Genomic DNA, 18,582 nt, shown 5'->3' on the forward strand with positions numbered 1-18,582 from the left:
TAACGTAGGACCCTCCTATCCACACATACTTAATGGCTATGCTGTAGTGTTTACAAAGATGAGGAATTTTGAAAAGGTGAGAAGAAGTGTAAACAAAAGGTTCCAATATAACCTATTACGATAAAAAAAATTACTTGGGATTCATATAAGCTTAAGGTTAAAGTTTTTGTCTTTCTCCATATGCTTAAAGCATAGTATATTTTTACAAGTTTGTTTTTTCCTCCTTATAACAACTAAGTCAATATGGGTGTTATATAGATATGTAGTTGGAACAGAAATTAATTCAAAGCATATTATCAGAAACTAGCAAGAAAATCTTTACTTACATGACGATAATATTAGCTGTGCTTGAATGTTCCTTTAATAATTCATTTAACCTGATCTGCCGGTATGTCTGAAATGAAACAGGACAAAGTCATTCCTAGACCATTTGGAAATACGAATTTAGCATGGTTCATAAAACTATAAGGAGACAAAAGAAACGGAAATGAATTTTAGTGTAATAAAATATCTGTTCTTTTTTTTAAAAAAAATTCTTTCCGCTAACCTCAAATAAATCTATTTTAGAGTTCATTTATACAACTGACCCCTCCTATATCAAATTTGAAGTTCTTGGTTTTCATGTCTTTTATTATATAAAAGATCAATGAAAATAAAGCAGAAGATAAAGAATACCTTGGTCTTATAAAGTTCAAGTTCATTATCTGTTATTCGCCACGGTTCATCTTCTTTCATTTTATCTGCAATATCCTGCTCTTTATCATCTTCATGAAGTCTGTATGGCTCAATCATTTCCTCAAAAGCTATAATACTTTAAAAAACAAAGAATTCTCACAACTAATCTTATTTTAACTTACATAACAGAAAGATCTTAAATATTAAATTAAAACTTGCAAAGTTAGTGCCTCTCATTTATTATGCTCTTCTCCATACCCCAACCATAATAATCACTTTGGCAATTTATTTCAAAAACAGCAATTTCTAGTCTCTGAAACTGATGAGAAAATTAGAACCCATATGGACAATACAGACTGTGCATCCCTAATCTGAAATCCAAACTGCTTCAAAATCTAAAACTTTCTAAGCACCGATATGACGTCTAATGGAAATGCTCAGTGAAACATTTTGAATTTCTGATTTTTGGATTAGGGATTCTAAACCAGCATGTATAATGAAAACGTTCCAAAATTTAAAAAAAAATCTGAAATCTGAAACACTTTTGGTTGATCCCAAGCATTTGGGATAAGGAATCTCCAACCTGTAATAAAATTGCATTTTTAACTGCTAAAGCTGATCTCCCTGTATACCCCTCCTCCCCCTATGGCCATTTTCTCTCAACCTAAATATATTTTACCATAGTAGCCAAAATGATACCTTTGAGCAATAAGTCAAATTGTGTTACTACTATGCTCTAAAACACCCAAAGGCTTTCCCAGTTATCAATGAATAAAAGTAGTGTAAAAAAATGTACTAGAACATTTTGAAGGGGAAAAGGGCAGACACTAAAATTTAAGGAAATGAAAATTAATTTTACATCCATATACTTACCAATAAAATAACATGAATGGCATTCTAATCCTCTATGAACACGAAAACGTATTTTCAGTATCAAATCTAGTATGAAGCACCCAGTACACAGTTTTACAATAAAAGCAATCTCACCCTGATTACAACCTTACTAATTTTACCTTACTGTTTCCTATCTAAAAGGAATTCTTTATATCAGCTTCATATTGATTCAACATTAATCTAATAATTAAAATTATATCAGGTAAAATAAATACAAATATCATTATAACCTGTATATACCATTTTCAGGTGGAATATTCCAAAGTCTTTCCTAGAAGAACTCTGAATGCAACTATTGTAGGCAAATGTTTAGATTTTCCTATTTTAGCGATAAAACAAAACAGTGGAAAGTAATAGGTATGTAGAGCAGGGACTGAGTGGTTATAACGACTGCAGGCAGGGGCAATGGAAATGAACCACTTTTCAGAAATCACATGTAAAGCTGTAATTTAAATCCTCTCTGAATACTGAAAACTCTTTAGACTTTCTTTAATATCTGATATATGCATACCAACTATCAATGTTAGATTTTTAAAATATTGACTTCACATACAACTAACAGCAGGAAAATAAATCTCTGGGTTTTAATTAAGTTCAATCTGTGTCTGAGTAGGCCATCTATAAAAGGATCAGAAATTTGTAGAGTAACTTACTTTTCTTTCTTTGGTTTGGTATTGATATCTCCTAGGACCATAATATCAGAAAAGTCTATTCGGAACTTGCTAAGCAAAGTAGCCATCCTACAACAAAAATTAATAGAATTAAGATACAAGTATTTTCATTCTATATTGGGCTGAATCCATATATCTGAAAAGCATGATTTACAGAAAAAGTCAGTCTATCATGTGCTAAACAATGTCCATTTGAATTAATTCACACCATTCATTCACAAAGCAGACTTAAATCCACTGAGTACTTTACTTTCTGAGTAATCACTGAGTATTTTACTTTCTCTGAATCTCTCCTGAGTAATGGACAAAGAAAGACATTAATAATTAAATTTAAATGGTAGCTAATGTTTCTTAAATTTAGTGAAACTATATTGATAAGTACATACATTTCAATAAAAACTAGTAGACAACTATTTATTTTTGGATTATTCTTCCATCCAAGAAGAATGCTTATCTCAGGGCCCAAATATGACCTGTGGGCCATATTGAAGATATAGTTGATGGCAGATTAAGTTCATAGAATTTTGGGGGAGGAGGGAACTGAAACAGGACATAGAAAAGGAGCATCAACAGGCCTGATTTTTCAGTAAATACCTTTCTGAAGGCATAGCTGGCAATGAAACATTGGTGGCAACAATAGAACAGCTGAAGTGCACATATAAACAAAAAATAAAATGCAATTTTATTTGTAATAAAAATGTTTTTAAATTGAGATATGAGAAAAAAGATCTGCTACAGGTTTGATTATTAAATTTATTATTAGTATTTCTTGCATAATTCACTATTTGAAATGAATAAACACCTAGTTGAATTCCAGGACCTATCAGTTAAGTGCCTACTATAAAACATGCTAAACATAACAGGGCCCACAAAACTTAAATAAGAAAATAAATATAATACCTGCCAGAATGTGATGAGTGGTAGGTATTAAAGTACATTGTGATTCCGGAAGGAAACATAACAACTAGATCTGGGGGTAAGGCAGGAGAAATAGGAAAGGCACTACGAAGAACTGAGCTGGGTTTTAAAGAGTGCAGTATTTAAAGAGATAAAAGGAGAGGCTAGTGAAGAGCTATTTACAGGAGATGAGAGTAGGCAAAGGAGTAAAAGCCTGAAGTCACATGCATGCTTAGAGGCTATGGAAAAGTATACTGAAGTATAAGGCATACTGGGGGAAATAGAAGAATAGAAAGGGAATGAGAGGACAGACTGTCAAGGGCCTTGACTGCTACATTACAACAATTAGATTTTCTATGGCAGGTAGCAGGAAAGTCGTTAAAGTATTTTGGGTAGAGGAATTATATGGTCAAAACTGCTTTCTGAAAAATAAAACTGGGTTTCAATGCTTCTAAGTACCCATGTCTTTGATCCATAATGTGTACAATATACATGTTACATGTCAAAGACAAAACAAGAGTACTTACAGAGCAGGAGAGAAGTACTGAAACAAGAACTATAATTGTGACAGTATATTTAGAAAGAATCGGATGAATGACAATGGCATCCTGCATTTTGTTGTCTAGAGTCTACAACAAAATGTATCCCATATACAAATAGGTAATGTTTGTATATGATTAAAAGAAAAAGGTTGCTTAGCACTTTAAAGTTACAAGTATTTAAGAAGGACCTTCTAAAATGTTAATATGTTAAAAAAAATTACATCTAAGTAAAATTAAGTATCTACTAGTTAAACATGAAGACTAAAGAGAACAAGGTTATATTTAAAATTTTTAACCTCAGTAAAGAACAAAGCAAGATAATAGACATTTTCTGGATTGTCTAATTTTTATCCTATCAAATTTATACTGTAGCAATGAAGTGCTACTAGACGCATGCCCTTCAATGTGAAATAAACTTACGCTCTCCGGTCATGGTCTATTCTGTTTATTTTTCCACCAATGAATACTCTGATCTTACAGTCTTTCCATTTTTTCTTGGTAGTCAGAAGGTAAGGTATCAATAAGGTCAAACCTGAATTATAAAAATATAATGAATCATTTACAAAATGCTAATTTCTTAATCAGGAACATCAATTTAGCCTCGAAACACATGTCTACTACACCACCATATAAAACAAAAATATTCTTTCTGTCCTTCCTTGATAATTCAGTCAAAAAGCCATTAGCAGACCTGAGAAAGAAGGGACTCCTAATGGAGTCTGATCCCATTCAAGGAAGGTAGCCAAATGGGATAGTGGCCTGGTAAAGTCAGGAGATTAGTCACGTACAACAGGATTGAGAAAATAAGTGTATTTATTGACCTTAGCAGGAGCCATGTTTAACAATGAAATTAGAAATATGAAAAGGGAGAAGCTGGACTGAAATTGGTTTTTGATCTCCATTTATATCTCCACACACACATATACAAGGAGTTCCTGGCTCTGTCCATTGAGAAGGCCTGGGAACAGTGATACTCTAGTAGACACAAGCATATCCAATGCCCTGATCTTTGTTTCTAAACACTGTTATTCAGTAAAAGGAACCAGCAATCCTTGGATAAAGGGTTACTTTCACGGCTATGAAGGGAAAGTGCAAAACAATAAAACTGAGCCTGGAACATCTTCTTGTGTTGGAAAATAACTCAAAAGAATGACTGGGACATGATAAATGGAAACAAATCAGCCTAAGGAGGATTGTGCTGGCGAAATATGGGACAACTGGAACATCAAAACAAACAAAAGTAACAAATTTTATTCTGGCATAGTTTGGATATCAGCCCCTACTGAAATCTCATGGTGAACTGTAATTAATCCCCAGTGCTAGAGATGGAGCTTAGTGAGAGGTGTTTGGATCATGGGGGTTGGTCCCTCAAGGTTTGGTGCTTGTCTTTGTGATAGTTCTCATGAGATCGAGTCATTTAAAAGTGTGTGGCGTCTCTGTCTCCTATGTCTCTTTCACTCCTGCTTTCATCATGTGTTGTGCCTGTTCCTGCTTTGCCTTCTGCTGTAAGTAAAAGCTCCCTGAGGCTTCTCCAGAAGCTGAGTGATGTCAGGACCATGCTTGTGTGGCCTGCAGAATCGTCAGCAAATTAAACCTCTTTTTTTTTTTTTTACAAACTACCCAGTCTCAGGTATTTCTTCAAAGCAACACAAGAACAGTCTAATACATATTCCACTGAATATCAATAAAATAGGAATCAATGAGTCCACACTGATAGAAATAAACAGAAAGCTCTTCCTTACAATAAAATGCCAACTAATAAATGAGGAAGAAACGATGGAATAGGAAAATCATCATTTGGCAACCACAACAATAACAACAATAAACATCAATGGATGCTAAAGATAGTGGCGAAGGCTGTAAGAATAGTGTATTTACATAGTCTCAGAGTAATTCCTCTGTGCCATCCCCAATACCTGTAATTATAAATGTTGGGGGGGGAGGATAACTTTTCAGTGAATAAACGTGGTAAAAATCATATATTACTCAATGGTTAATTTCATCAGTGATGGGACAAATCAACATTCTGTGCCACCTGATGAGATGTAGACAGAAGAGCACAGCATCACTTCTGTGATATTTCTGCCAAAGATAGATAGACAACCTAAAAACTAATTAAAATAAAACATTAAAATAGTGCTTCAAATTGGGTGACAGTCAACAAAACGGTTCATGATATTAAAAGTTAAGGTCATGATGCTCAAGGAAATACTACTGAACAACCTCCGCATTAGGGATACTGAAAAGACCAGACTGCTAAATGCTGTGTCTGATTCTGAAATGAATCCTTTTGCTTTTGGGAATGTTGGCAAAATTTGAACGGAGTCCACGAGTAAAGACTGCCTGCCATTTCTTACTATTTTCACAATTTTACTAAATTTAAAATCATTTTTTAAAAAATTAATAACCTTACCTCCATCATCAAAAAGCCACCAGACATCAATAGTATTCTTTCCTTGTTTTTTCTGAAACTGTGTACTAGCTTCAAGAAGCTTTTGGTCAGCTACATTTAAAGGCACAATAGGGCCTTTGGATTCTAAAGGATTAAGCAAAAGATAAAATGTAAGCAAAGTAAATTAAGTCCCTTTTGCTGAATTCCTATCGTTTCCTAATTTTTGTATATTCAGATGTTTATACTACAGACAATTCAGACAATTGTATATGGCATCTACCATAAACTTTCAGTTGTTTATAATAAAAGTTTACTTTATAAATGGCTAGAGAGAAATAACTCTTTACAATAGCTAAACCAATCCAAATTATCTGCCTAATTACTAATATTTTCAAGCATTCTGAATGAATGTAAGAGAATCATAAATAACAATCCAAAAATTATACTGAGCTGCTAGATTTTATGTTTTGAAAAGCTGTTTTAGTCAAACTGGACAAATCAAGTTTATACCTGTTCTGTGAAACTATTTCTTTGGTAATCTGGTATCTCAATAATTTAAAGCTCACAACTTTTTAAAAGACAAAGTTGTTATCTGTCATAAAAATGAAAGATGGGAGTTGAAGACATACTAACACATTCTTACAATGATCACAGTGAAACCTTAGTCTAAAGAAAGACTTCTAATTTTTACCTATGTTTTGTCCCCAATAGGTGGAACCCAATTCTAAAGCCATATAACCACCACATCTTTCTCTGAACCACAGAAAGATGGTGGGAGCTCGTTGGAAGGGCACCCATCTGCTGCAGGCCTGAGAACAGTACACCAAGGAGTTCCCATTTATATTCCCAGGAGTCAAAACAAAACAAAACGAAACAAAAAACAGCATTGATTCCGTGAGCAAGCAAATGACTACCATGAAACTCCTACACCAAAATTTTAAAAGCAGAAATCCATATGAGGACATCTGATTACTTCTGCAGAATGTCACTTTTCATGCTGCTGTGATATATGCAAACATGACAAATGATTTTGCACGATGAAATAATATGGCTACCAAACCACACTGCTCCATAACTCTCACCTCTATCTCCTTCTCATAAAATTCATGTATGTTGACATGACTGTGTATCTCCCAAACGCAGCACGACTGTGAGAAATATTGTAATTTTTGAAATGAAAAATACATTAGTATCAAAATTGAGGACTTGGCTGGGTACAACTGATGGTAAAGAATGCAAGTGACACTGCAAATAAAACCTGTTTCAGTGTCCCTACTTATCATCTAAACCATGCAGTTTAAGAAAAAAATTAATACCGGCTGTCTGGGTCTGAATATTTCAGAAATGCTACGAGGATTGAAAAGAATTTGTCTGTGATATAACTCCATTTCCTGGGAAGGCTTACCTCTTTAGACTAATAATACTTTTTCTAATCTGCATTCACAGAACTGTAACATTACCTCACCATGAAAATAAAACCAAGGTTAAAAAAAGAAAAGGGAATAAGGCTGGAGTTAAAGAGTTTACAGTATGAAAAGGGATTAAAATAAAATGATGAAAATGCCTGCCTTTTTTCAACAGTGGTTGAGTTGCAGTCTTGCCATCCTCTTCCTCAACTAGATTATGTTTAAAAAACACAAAATATGTTAATTGCCTTTATATTAATAAAATAATAAAAATGTAACTAGAGCACATTTATAAACAAAATATAGTAGGAAGCAACAGTCCACTGAAAAATAAGACTGAAGATTAATATTTTCTGCACTGAGTGCTGAAGCTTCTAAAAAGCACACATATTTGAGACCCCTCCCCTACAGGATGACTAACACCTCTAAATTTAATTTCTGTAAAATTATTTTATAAATTTCAGCGTGTTTTTAAAATTTTTACACTTTCATACTTGAGAAGATGTTGAACTGTGGCTTATAAAGTATAAATGACATTAAACATTGATATTGCAGATAATAAATTTTAAACATGCCACTGCATCACTGTGCAAATAACCGAAGAGCAATTTTAGAAACATTTAATGGATATTTGTTGTTTGTAAAAAATTAATCACCACTTGAAATATTAAGAAATTTGATCAGAGAAAGAAGTATTTTTGCTTTATATAAAACGCCAGGTTATACAGGAGTGATTTTTCTCAAATATATAAATGTATATGTGTATGTATATATTTGTGCATATATTTATCCATTTATATTTAAAATATCTACAAATATTTTCTGGCATTAAAATTTTCCTAAGCTCATTCTGTTTCCTTAATATAAGCTTGTATTAAAATATTTGTTTACAGCATATAAAACTCCGGACTTGGACAGGAGAGTATACTGCAGTGGGCTCTGGAGTTAGACTGCAAGATTGCAATCTTCCCTCTACTCATTTTACTAGCTGAGTGAGCTTTCATTACTGAACGTGCTTTTCTCATTTGTAGAAAGAGGTGTTAGTACCTACCTCTTAAGCTTGTTATACTAATGCAAGTATTAATGCACTAAGCTCTGGGCCTGGCAGAAAGTATTTAAAGGGTGTTCTTTATGACTCCTTGCATGATGTATGCTTCAATAACCAAGACAGACACAGCTAAATACTGCAGATTTATAATAACTACACAGTAATGTCTCTAATTCTGAAGACTTTTTAAGATGTATACTTTTCTATAATATCTATGCTGCTGACTTTGACAATAACTGACTAAACAGAAAATAAGCACAAAGCAAACGCTAATTTCTTAAACTTGTAATGGAAAAAGAATCAACTATATTTAATTTTATAGCATTCAATATTGTTCTTATAAAGCAGATATTTAATGGCATTTGTCTTTCATAATAAAAATTATAACTATGGATATGCTGCATTTGTTTAAAAGAGCTCAGAAATGTCAAGGAAATCTTGACATTTAACAATTATAAAGTAAGTTAAAGGCATTTAGATTTTTACAATAAAAGGTAAGTAGAAATGTACTGACCCACTTTCCTGTTCTATAAAAATAATGATTTCATAAGATTGTAACATATATTAATTAGCTAATATATGGGTAACATCCACTATAATGTGGGTGCATGGAGTAGATGCTTGATATGTATTACTTCTTACCCTCCCATTAAACTTCACCTATTAATTCCCAACAGATTCTGTAGAAAAAGAATGTTTGAAGCAAAAGAAAAAAACAAAAAAGAGGAAATGAAAGAATGTATACTGCAAACTAAAATAAATGCTGAAATATAACAGTTATCAGAATCAGTTTATAGAATTTTGAGGAAAAACAAAATAAATTATAATCAAGCCAGCAAAGAACCAAAAAGCAAAATGGGTGTGAACTAAACTTTACTAATACTCTAAGCCAATAAGGTAAATAAGAAGGAAAGAAATAAAAAGCAACATTACTGCTTCTAAATAATATAGAAGAGATAAACTGCACAAAGACATGATTGGTCCAAGGTTACAATATCAGAAAAAGAATGGGAAATACTTTGCAGGAATCAAAAGTATGTTATAGTCTGATGATTTACTCTGCAGATTTTTTTCTTGTTGCATGTCAGCTAGGAATAGGACAGATGGAGATACTAGACCGAACAGAGGTAGGAGAGTGAGGGTGGGAGAGTAAGATTTGGAAGTCATCCTTCTTTTCTTCTCAAACATGACACACAGATTTGTGGATGAAATTATGTGAAAGTTTCATGAGTTTGTTACTTTAAAATTACCATATTCTTTCCAAATTTAGATTTAACCTATGCTTCAAATTAAAATGTTTTATTTAAAGCAACTATAAATAAAAACACAGAGGCCATATTAGTAAATATTTGGCATGGTTTCTGTCTGATCTACTCTAGTACCTTACACAGCTAGTCATTTTGTAGCTATTTTTGAAAGCCATAAATTCTACCTGACCAGCAAGAAATGACCAGTACAAGTTTGAGTACAGGTTATTTTTATAAGACATATAATTAAAATATTTCTCCCAAATTAAAACATTACTATTAATAAGACTTATTGTTTGAATGAAAATTACCTTTGTGTGTAACCGGTTTTTCACTGAGTGGTTTGGAAGTATCTAAATCAGATTTTTTACTATACTCCACACTTACTACCACATCCTTGGTGACAGGTGATTTCTCTTGTGATGACAGTAATTCTTCTGTAGACACAAAATTATTTAAAATAGTATCTAAGTCATATTTTAACTGTTAAATAAGGCATTATGGTTTAGTAATAAAACTATTATGAAAAAATAACTTTGTTATAAATGCCTTCTTAAATAACTATGATAATCTGTTTGAAATGACTATTCATTTAAATACGTAAACCACAACGAGGTTACAGGTTGAATATTCTGATCTGAAAATCTGAAACTTTTTACATACCTAACATGATGCTCAAAGGAAATGCTCAATGGAGCATTTCAGATTTTGGATTTCTGAACCAGAGATGCTCAACTGGTAAGTACCATGTAATGCAAATATTCCAAAATCAACCTCCTCCCTCCAAATTCTGAAACCCTTCAGGTTCCAAGCATTTTGGATATAGATACATAAACTGTATTTGAATTACGAGCTAGAGAATTAGTAATGAGTACAATTCATAGAACAGTAGAATCTGGTAGACAGTAATATATAGTATGTGAATCAATTCTGCTCTCAAAATCAGTTACATAAAAAATGTAAAATGTAACAACTGTCCATAGATATATAAGATGACAGACAATACTGAAAAATTATACCCACTACTATAAAACCAAGACCACCGAATACAGTCTTCTTAAGTTCATGGTGAAAGTACCATTTTTTCCTTTTAAAGTAGTTTTTCTTCATTTTCTCTTTTTGTCAGAGTTAGTAAAGATTTAACTTCCACCACACAAATATGTATCACAAAGACAAATATAAAACTGATAGTATGTCCATAATCCTCATCACTTATTTGTGTAAATGAAGAGAGAGAAAAGAAACTACATGCCAGCACTATGCTAAGAGCTCGCAGGCCTTAATCTCCTTTTTAATCTTAACAACCAACCTGTAAGGTAAATACATTTTAACAGATAAGGAAACTGAGGCTTGGAAGTAACCAAATTTTCCTAGGCTACAAAACATCTAACAGAAAAGGCTGAGATTTTTAAAGCAGATTTGCCTGACTCCAATGCCTATGCCCTTAATTCTTATGCCCAAATTCCTGTTTTAAAACTTAATGATGAATAATAAGGTATTCAAAAACATTTCACAATGATTATAAATACATGAAAATACTTTTTAAAAGTTTCAATCACATTCAAACTTCAGTAAATGATAGAACTATATAATTTATTCATCAAACTGTGATATGTGAAAGGGAACGCTACTATTTATGTTAACAGGTATAAGGCACTCTAAACCTCAATTCTGGTAGAGCAAGAAATAATTGAATAATTTGCCAAACCTACTCCAGATTGCTGAAAATGCATATTTGGTTACATGGATAAAGACCTCAAAGTGTTTCTTTCAAAACTGCAGACTGCCCTTAAAGGGGTAAAGAGAGGGAAGATTAAAACAATTTAAATACAGAAGCAGATACCTCTTAAGTATTTAGGCTGAGCTCATTCTGATGATTTGGTTAATTAACTAATAGGGGTAATATGTTATATATGTAAATTTTCTTAAGCTTATAATTTCTTAAACTACCAGAAAATCTTCAGAGAATATAAAAATCTTCACAGTTGGTTTTTTTTTTTTTTTTTTTTTTTCCTGCTTTGTTTTGTTTTGAGACAGTCTTGCTCTTGTCGCCCAGGCTGGAGTGCAATGGAGCAATCTTGGCTCACTGCAGCCTCTGCCTCCTGGGTTCAAGCAATTCTCCTGCCTCTGCTTCCCGAACATCTGCAATTACAAGCATGCCTGGCTAATTTTTGAATTTTTAGTAGAGACGGGGCTTCACCATGCTGGTCAGGCTGGTCTCAAACTCCTGATCTCTGGTCATCCACTCACCTTGGCCTCCCAACATGCTGGGATTACAGGCATGGGCCATGGTGCCTGGCCATAGTTTTTATAAAGTTGGCAAAAGTAGTAATTATGCCTTACTTAGGCTTTAATCTTCACTTCCAAAAATGCTTTAAAAGTTACACACTATATTATTTACATACCATTCCTGACATGTCAAAATTATACAGTAATGATGGGAGACAAGAAAAGTACATAGAAAGGGGGAACACACAGGGAGACGTCCGTAGTGACAGAACAGTTCTGTATCCTTATTGCAATGGTGGTTACACAAATGAACACATAAGTGGCACACAACTACACAACCACACACAAGAGTTGTAAAACTGCTGAAAAATGAAAAAGGTCTGTGGATTGTTCCAATGTCAATTTCCTGGCTTGGATACAGTACCTTAGGATAAGACAAGATATTACCATTGGGGGAAACTGGATGAAGGGCAGAGGACCTCTCTACTATTTTTTTGCAATTTCTTGTGAATCTATAAATATTTTTAAATTAAAAAATGTTTTTAAAAAAATTCATTAGGTCTGCTGAAGATAGAAAACATTATGACAAAGTTTAGGCTTCTACTATCAATATGACTCTGTATAAAGCATACTTTTATAAATATGAAAATGTCTAATGATTTAGTGGTCATTTAAAATTTTCCTCAGGCTATTTTACTTATGTCTTTAAAAAACCTGGCCAACAGACAAACCTAACTAATGTCTGCCTCTCCTAAGCTTATCCTTTGGATTGAATTTTATTCTCTCCAGTAATAATCACTAACCATCATCCAGGTTGGTACAAAGAGAAAACACAAACTTTAGTGGAGCCAAACAGATGTGATCTTAAAATGCCATATAATAAGTCCATGACACATAATTATTAAAAGTAATGAAGAGTTCGTGAGAATATAATTTTCTAACAAAGTAGTTTATTGTTTTTAATAAAAAACTTATTTCAAGCAAAATTTACCTTGTCCTTGAAGATGAGATATATCCAGACCTTCTTTTAGGCGAATAACCACTACTCCATATTGTATGTCAAAGGCATCACTAAAACAAAAAAACAAACAAAACAACAACAAAAAAACACAAAATTTGTGTTATCCTCTATAAAATAAAGATAATAGTAGATGATCTTTAAAATTACTTTCAGCTTTAAATGTCTGATTTTTAAAACATGCTTTGAAAATCACTAAATCACTTGTTGAGATATGTATGTTAGTTTCAAATCCCACAACATTCCCTTCTGTAATACCCTTGAAAACTACTTTTCAGATCTTTGCAGTACTGACATTATACCTACAGCAGTGGTTTAAAGCAGCAGCAGTATTTTTATCCTTCTAAGTTAAATTATAGAAAAACTACTTTCAGAATCCCGCTATATTTATATTTGGGCTTATACCATTAAAACCAAGAGAAATACATGAAGACACACACACAAAAACCTCCATGCTACTGCGAATGATAGCAGGTTCCAGGATATGAAGAAATTCTTTTTGAAAAGACTGAGGGAATTTTAACATAATTTTAAATTTTACAAAACTGATTTGAACAGTGGTTCAAAGATTTTACATACATCTGCAAATACATATTTACCTCTCCCCCCCCCTTTTTTTTTTTGAGACAGAATCTTGCTCAGTCACCCAGGCTGGAGTGCAGTGGCGTGATCAAGGCTCACCACAACCTCTGCCTCCTGTGTTCAAGCAATTGTCCTGCCTCAGCCTCCCAAGTAGCTGGGAGTACCGACGCATACCACCACGCCCGGCTAATTTTAGTATTTTTAGTAAAAATTTTGTATTTTGTATTTTTAGTTTCACCACATTGGCCAGACTCCTGACCTTGTGATCCACCTGCCTCATCCTCCCAAAGTGCCGGGATTACAGGCATAATCCCTTTCATTTTTAAAAACACAATTGAGAGCATTCTATACACCCAGAAAATACATTAAGATTTCCAACACAGTTTTAAAACCAGACTTAAACCCTGGAATCTCAGTTATGAGCATAAATCTTCATTTTAATCCAAGTTTTTCTCAAATCTACTGAATTAATTTTAAATTTTGAAGCGTCATGTTGTTCTCTGAAAGTGGTAACAGGCTTAACTTTCATCTTTAATTATTATTTTTCATTGCACAAGTAATAAGTATTCACTGTAGACATATTAAAACGATATATTAAGATATAGCTATATGAAATTAAAAGGCTAAAATCCAATAAAATGGTCAAATTATTACTCTTACTGACAAATGGAAGAATGTGTTCAGGATATAATATATGGTTATAAAAGGTCTTTTGTTTTTAAATCATGGAGAGACAATCTGGCCACATTCCTAAGATGAGCTAACTAAAGTTTAAAAAGTCGCTGGAGAAAGAAATTTAATAGGCAATATTAAATAGATGGATATATGATAGATGATATAGACAGGTAGATGCATGGATAGATGGATATGGTTTTTGAGAGAAGCAAAACAGTTTAAGGAATTAATTTAAGGAATTAATCTTTCTCAGCTGTATCTTGAAAGATCTCATTAATATTAGAGGAAAAAATAACTACAGGTATTTGAAAAATTGGTTAATTGACTAAATCAAAATCAATTTCTTTAAAGCTAGGGAATATAGCTCCCCAAGTTTACTGTTGATTAAAATGAATAAATGTTTTTGTTATAAGCTATAAAATTGATTTGCAGCTTCAGATCTTATATACTACTAATAAAAACAACATATAAAGCATACCTAAATTGCACAAGGTATTTAAAAATCACAGCTAAAACATCAGTGGAAGTGCAACAAGATAAAGAATGAGGAGTGTCACTGCTTTGAAACTGCCATTACTTTACATGGTTCTAAAATCAGAAAGTAGTATTTCACCTATCCTTTAACTGCTGCCTGATGTACAGGAGTCATGTTCAGAGTAATACTCAACTTTTCAGAACACTCACTCACTTTAACCCCTAGAAAGTCAGAGTCAGAAAGATCCCTTCCAGTGTTCCATTATGAGCAACTACACCTAATAATGTGACAGGCATATGAAATAATTTGTAAAAAATGTCACTTTTTCTATTTTTTAGGACAATTACTTCATCTCCCTGCTCTTAGGTCTTGAGAGAGAAAAAGCATAGCCCACAGCTCATGGGTTTCATGGCTCATGGACCACATTAATCTTTCTGTCCCTAATCCCTATATATACAGAATACAGAATTAGAAAGCCACAACGAGGTTTTGCTTACAAAAAAGTTAATAAAACCAAAGCTCAACAGTAGTGACAACATGCAACAAATCAGCAGTTTTAATTTTACAAAAAGCATTTAACAATTAGTTGGTAAATCTTGTTTATCATATATATTACTAATCCATATAAAGAGGTCCTTTAAAAAGTAGAGTATGAGATCCAGCTGCTTCCTCAAAGACTTTTCAAATGTCACTAATAAAACCATCACATGTGAGACAGGCAAATGTATGCGGTTATAGCCAAAGATACAACAGGAGTTCCAGCAAGGAAGTGACTCCAGTGAGAAAAAAGGGTGATCAGATCAAAATTCATAGAGAAAATAGGACTTACACTTTAATCTTAAAGCTACTTTGTAAATAAAAGTGTTTTGTTTGTTTTAAAGGACAATTATAAGAAGTGGACAGTTCTATTTCATCAGTGCCTAGGATGAGAAAAAAACCTCCTCAAATCAAGTATGGCATAGTGGAGAGGGAATGCTTATCTTCAGTATAAACACGATAAACAGGTTAGGCAAATCTTAGAATAGTAGGAAAACAAGTACTTTTCAAGATTAAGAAGAAAATCTGGCAAAAACAAAACAAAAAAAAGGTTTTATTCTTTGTATTAAATATCTCGGTTTCAAAAAGCATGTGGTAGATTACATTCAACAGACACATCCACAAAAATCCACAAACAGAATACAACCAGAAAGACAAAGTAGCAAAAGAATAAAAAAGAACACACTAAGACCAGGGGTCCCCAATCCCCGGGTCATGGACCAGTGGTGGGTGGGGCCTGTTAGGAACTGGGCAGGCTATGCAGCAGAAGGTGAGCCATGGGCAGGTGAGCATTACCACCTGGGGTACACTCCCTGTCAGATCAGCAGCGGCACCAGATTCTCAAAGGAGTGCAAACCCTTTTATGAACTGCACATGTGAGGAATCTAAGCTGTGCGCTCCTTAGGAAAATTTAATGCCTGATGATCCTCAATTGTCTCCCATCACCCCCAGATGGGACTATCTAGTTGCAGAAAAACAAGCTCAGGACTCCCACTGAGGCTACATTATGGTGAATAGGTAATAATAAAGTCCACAATAAATGTAATGCGCTTGAATCATTCTGAAACCACAGCTCCCACCACTACCCATGTCTGTGGAAAAATCGTTTTCCATGATACTGGTTCCTGGTGCCAGAAAGGTTGGGGACTGCTGCACTAGACAACCCAAAAAACAGAAGTTACAGTGAACTCAAACTTAACTCTTCAAGATGGTAGAAAAATAAAACATGTAAGTACATTTAAATAAAAGAAATGTAAATAATGAATGAACCAAATGATTAACTGCAGAATTTGTTTGGAAGGGGAACAAGCCTAAACAGGGATGAAACACCCTTCCTCAGCACATTATAATGACATAGTTTAGGAGGTGATGGGTCTGACATTCGGGAACTCTGCTCAGCAACAGCTGTAGGGATAGGAAAGAGTTTACAAACTTAAATGAGAAGCCAGAGTGTATACATGTATACATATACATACATAGGTGTGTGTGTGTGTATATATATATATATGCATGTATGTAAAGAGACAAAGATCAATAAAAAATTGTTAATAGATTATCAATTTAAAACCCAGATGATTTGTGTGATTCTTTTTGTTCTTATATTTCCATTAGAAGAGACATGAGAAACAGGCTCCAAAAATTAGGGCAAGCTTTCAAAATTAACATTTTCTAAATGAACTATATTACTGAATTAAAAAGATACTTACTGAAATAAGTTTATATACATATCCACGTCCCTCATATCTGCTTGCAACCAATCTTTCTTAAATCCAAGGACAAGTGTGTTTGGCTTCATACGACCAAGACCAGCAGCCTAAAATATAGGGTCAATATAACTTTACAGATATATTATTTTCAACAAAATATTTTCTGAAGTGATAAAACTGCCCTCCAAATTGACAGCTTCTATAGACACTCTTGGCAAAAATTCTTCAGCACTGCATATATGCATATTTACTTATAAATTACATATACTACTCCACTGATATTACCTATAAGTAAACATACACAAAATATAATTTAAAATAAAATACTTGAAAAGTTCTAAATGTACAGTTTTGTACTTTTAGGATCTACCAAAATTTTCACATTTTACTAAGAGAAATAGAATATAATTTTAAAATTATAATACAGTGGTATTCTCATTTATATATTTTGATAACAGCCATTAAAAACTACAAACAAAAGTCCAAATGAATGCAGTTCTGAATCACATCAATACTAAAATCTGAATTTGTTCTACCAATCATGCAAAAGTTTTTGCTGACATTTGGCTAATTTCCTTCCTCAGTTGTTCCATCAATTTTTCTTGTAACCTCATCAGGATTTGCAACTCAGTATGTTTAACAATAGGGAATCAGTTTCGGGGTCTCCCTTCAGCCCTTCCTGGATACCAAAATCTGCAAATGCTCAAGCCCCTTATATAAAATGGCATAGTATTTGCATATAACCTACATATATCCCCGCTTATTCTTTAAATCATCTCAAGATTACTCATAATAGCTAATACAATATAGTTATACTGTATTTTTAAATTTGTATTATTTTTATTGTTGTATTATTATTTTTTCAAATAATTTTAAGCCATAGTTGGTTGAATCTGTAGATGTAAACCTGCAGACACAGAGGGCCAAAGTATCCCCCCAAATCCACTCAATCTAAGATTTCTAAACACATCAGAAAATTCTGTTTCCAAGATGGTGTGCACACACATTTTAGATTTTATTGTAGAAAAAGAGAAATAAAAAATTGTCATTTTAACCATTTTAAAATGTACAATAGTATTAATTATATTTGCAATGTTAATCATCTATTTCTTATATATCTGTTATATATCTTATATATATCTATTTCTTATACATCTATGTTATATAATATACTATCTATTTCTAAACATTTTTCATCACCCCAAACAGAAATTCTATAACCATTAAGTAATAAATACCCATCCCCTTCTCCCTCCAACCCTTGGTAATATCCACTTCTGTCTCTATGAATCTGCCTATTCTAGACATTGTATGAGTGAAATAACAGTATGCGTCCTTGGCATAATGTCTTCAAAGTTAATCCATGTTGTAGAACTTCGTTCCTTTTTATGGCTGAATAATATTTCATTTTACATACACACAACACACATACACACACACACCCCACATTTGTTTATCCATTCATCTGTTGGGAGACACTTTTATCTTTTGGCTATTGTGAACAACACCGCAATGAATCTTTTTTATCTGTCCCTTTTGTTGCTCATGCTTTTGGTGTCATATCTAAGAATTCACTAACAAATCCAAT

General features: G+C 33.1%; 1 protein-coding gene across 4 annotated transcripts in view; it reads right to left on the bottom strand.

Annotated features, from left to right (window-relative positions):
* Window positions 1–18,582, bottom strand: part of SLC12A2 (solute carrier family 12 member 2) — a 106,458-nt gene that overhangs the window by 4,421 nt on the left and 83,455 nt on the right. For 2 of the 4 annotated variants that reach the window (XM_017877581.1, XM_017877583.1), the window contains 9 exons: window positions 16,995–17,101; window positions 12,993–13,072; window positions 10,084–10,209; window positions 7,640–7,687; window positions 6,093–6,215; window positions 4,100–4,211; window positions 2,223–2,309; window positions 676–811; window positions 327–394 (listed from right to left, as the gene is read on the bottom strand). In XM_017877581.1, coding sequence (XP_017733070.1) covers window positions 327–394; window positions 676–811; window positions 2,223–2,309; window positions 4,100–4,211; window positions 6,093–6,215; window positions 7,640–7,687; window positions 10,084–10,209; window positions 12,993–13,072; window positions 16,995–17,101 — 887 coding nt within the window. The remainder of the gene's footprint in view (window positions 1–326; window positions 395–675; window positions 812–2,222; window positions 2,310–4,099; window positions 4,212–6,092; window positions 6,216–7,639; window positions 7,688–10,083; window positions 10,210–12,992; window positions 13,073–16,994; window positions 17,102–18,582) is intronic. The other 2 variants (XM_017877582.1, XM_017877584.1) reach the window with 1 other exon arrangement.

Source organism: Rhinopithecus bieti, unplaced genomic scaffold (assembly GCF_001698545.2).
Source record: "Rhinopithecus bieti isolate Rb0 unplaced genomic scaffold, ASM169854v2 scaffold_10351, whole genome shotgun sequence".
Lineage (NCBI taxonomy): Eukaryota > Metazoa > Chordata > Mammalia > Primates > Cercopithecidae > Rhinopithecus > Rhinopithecus bieti.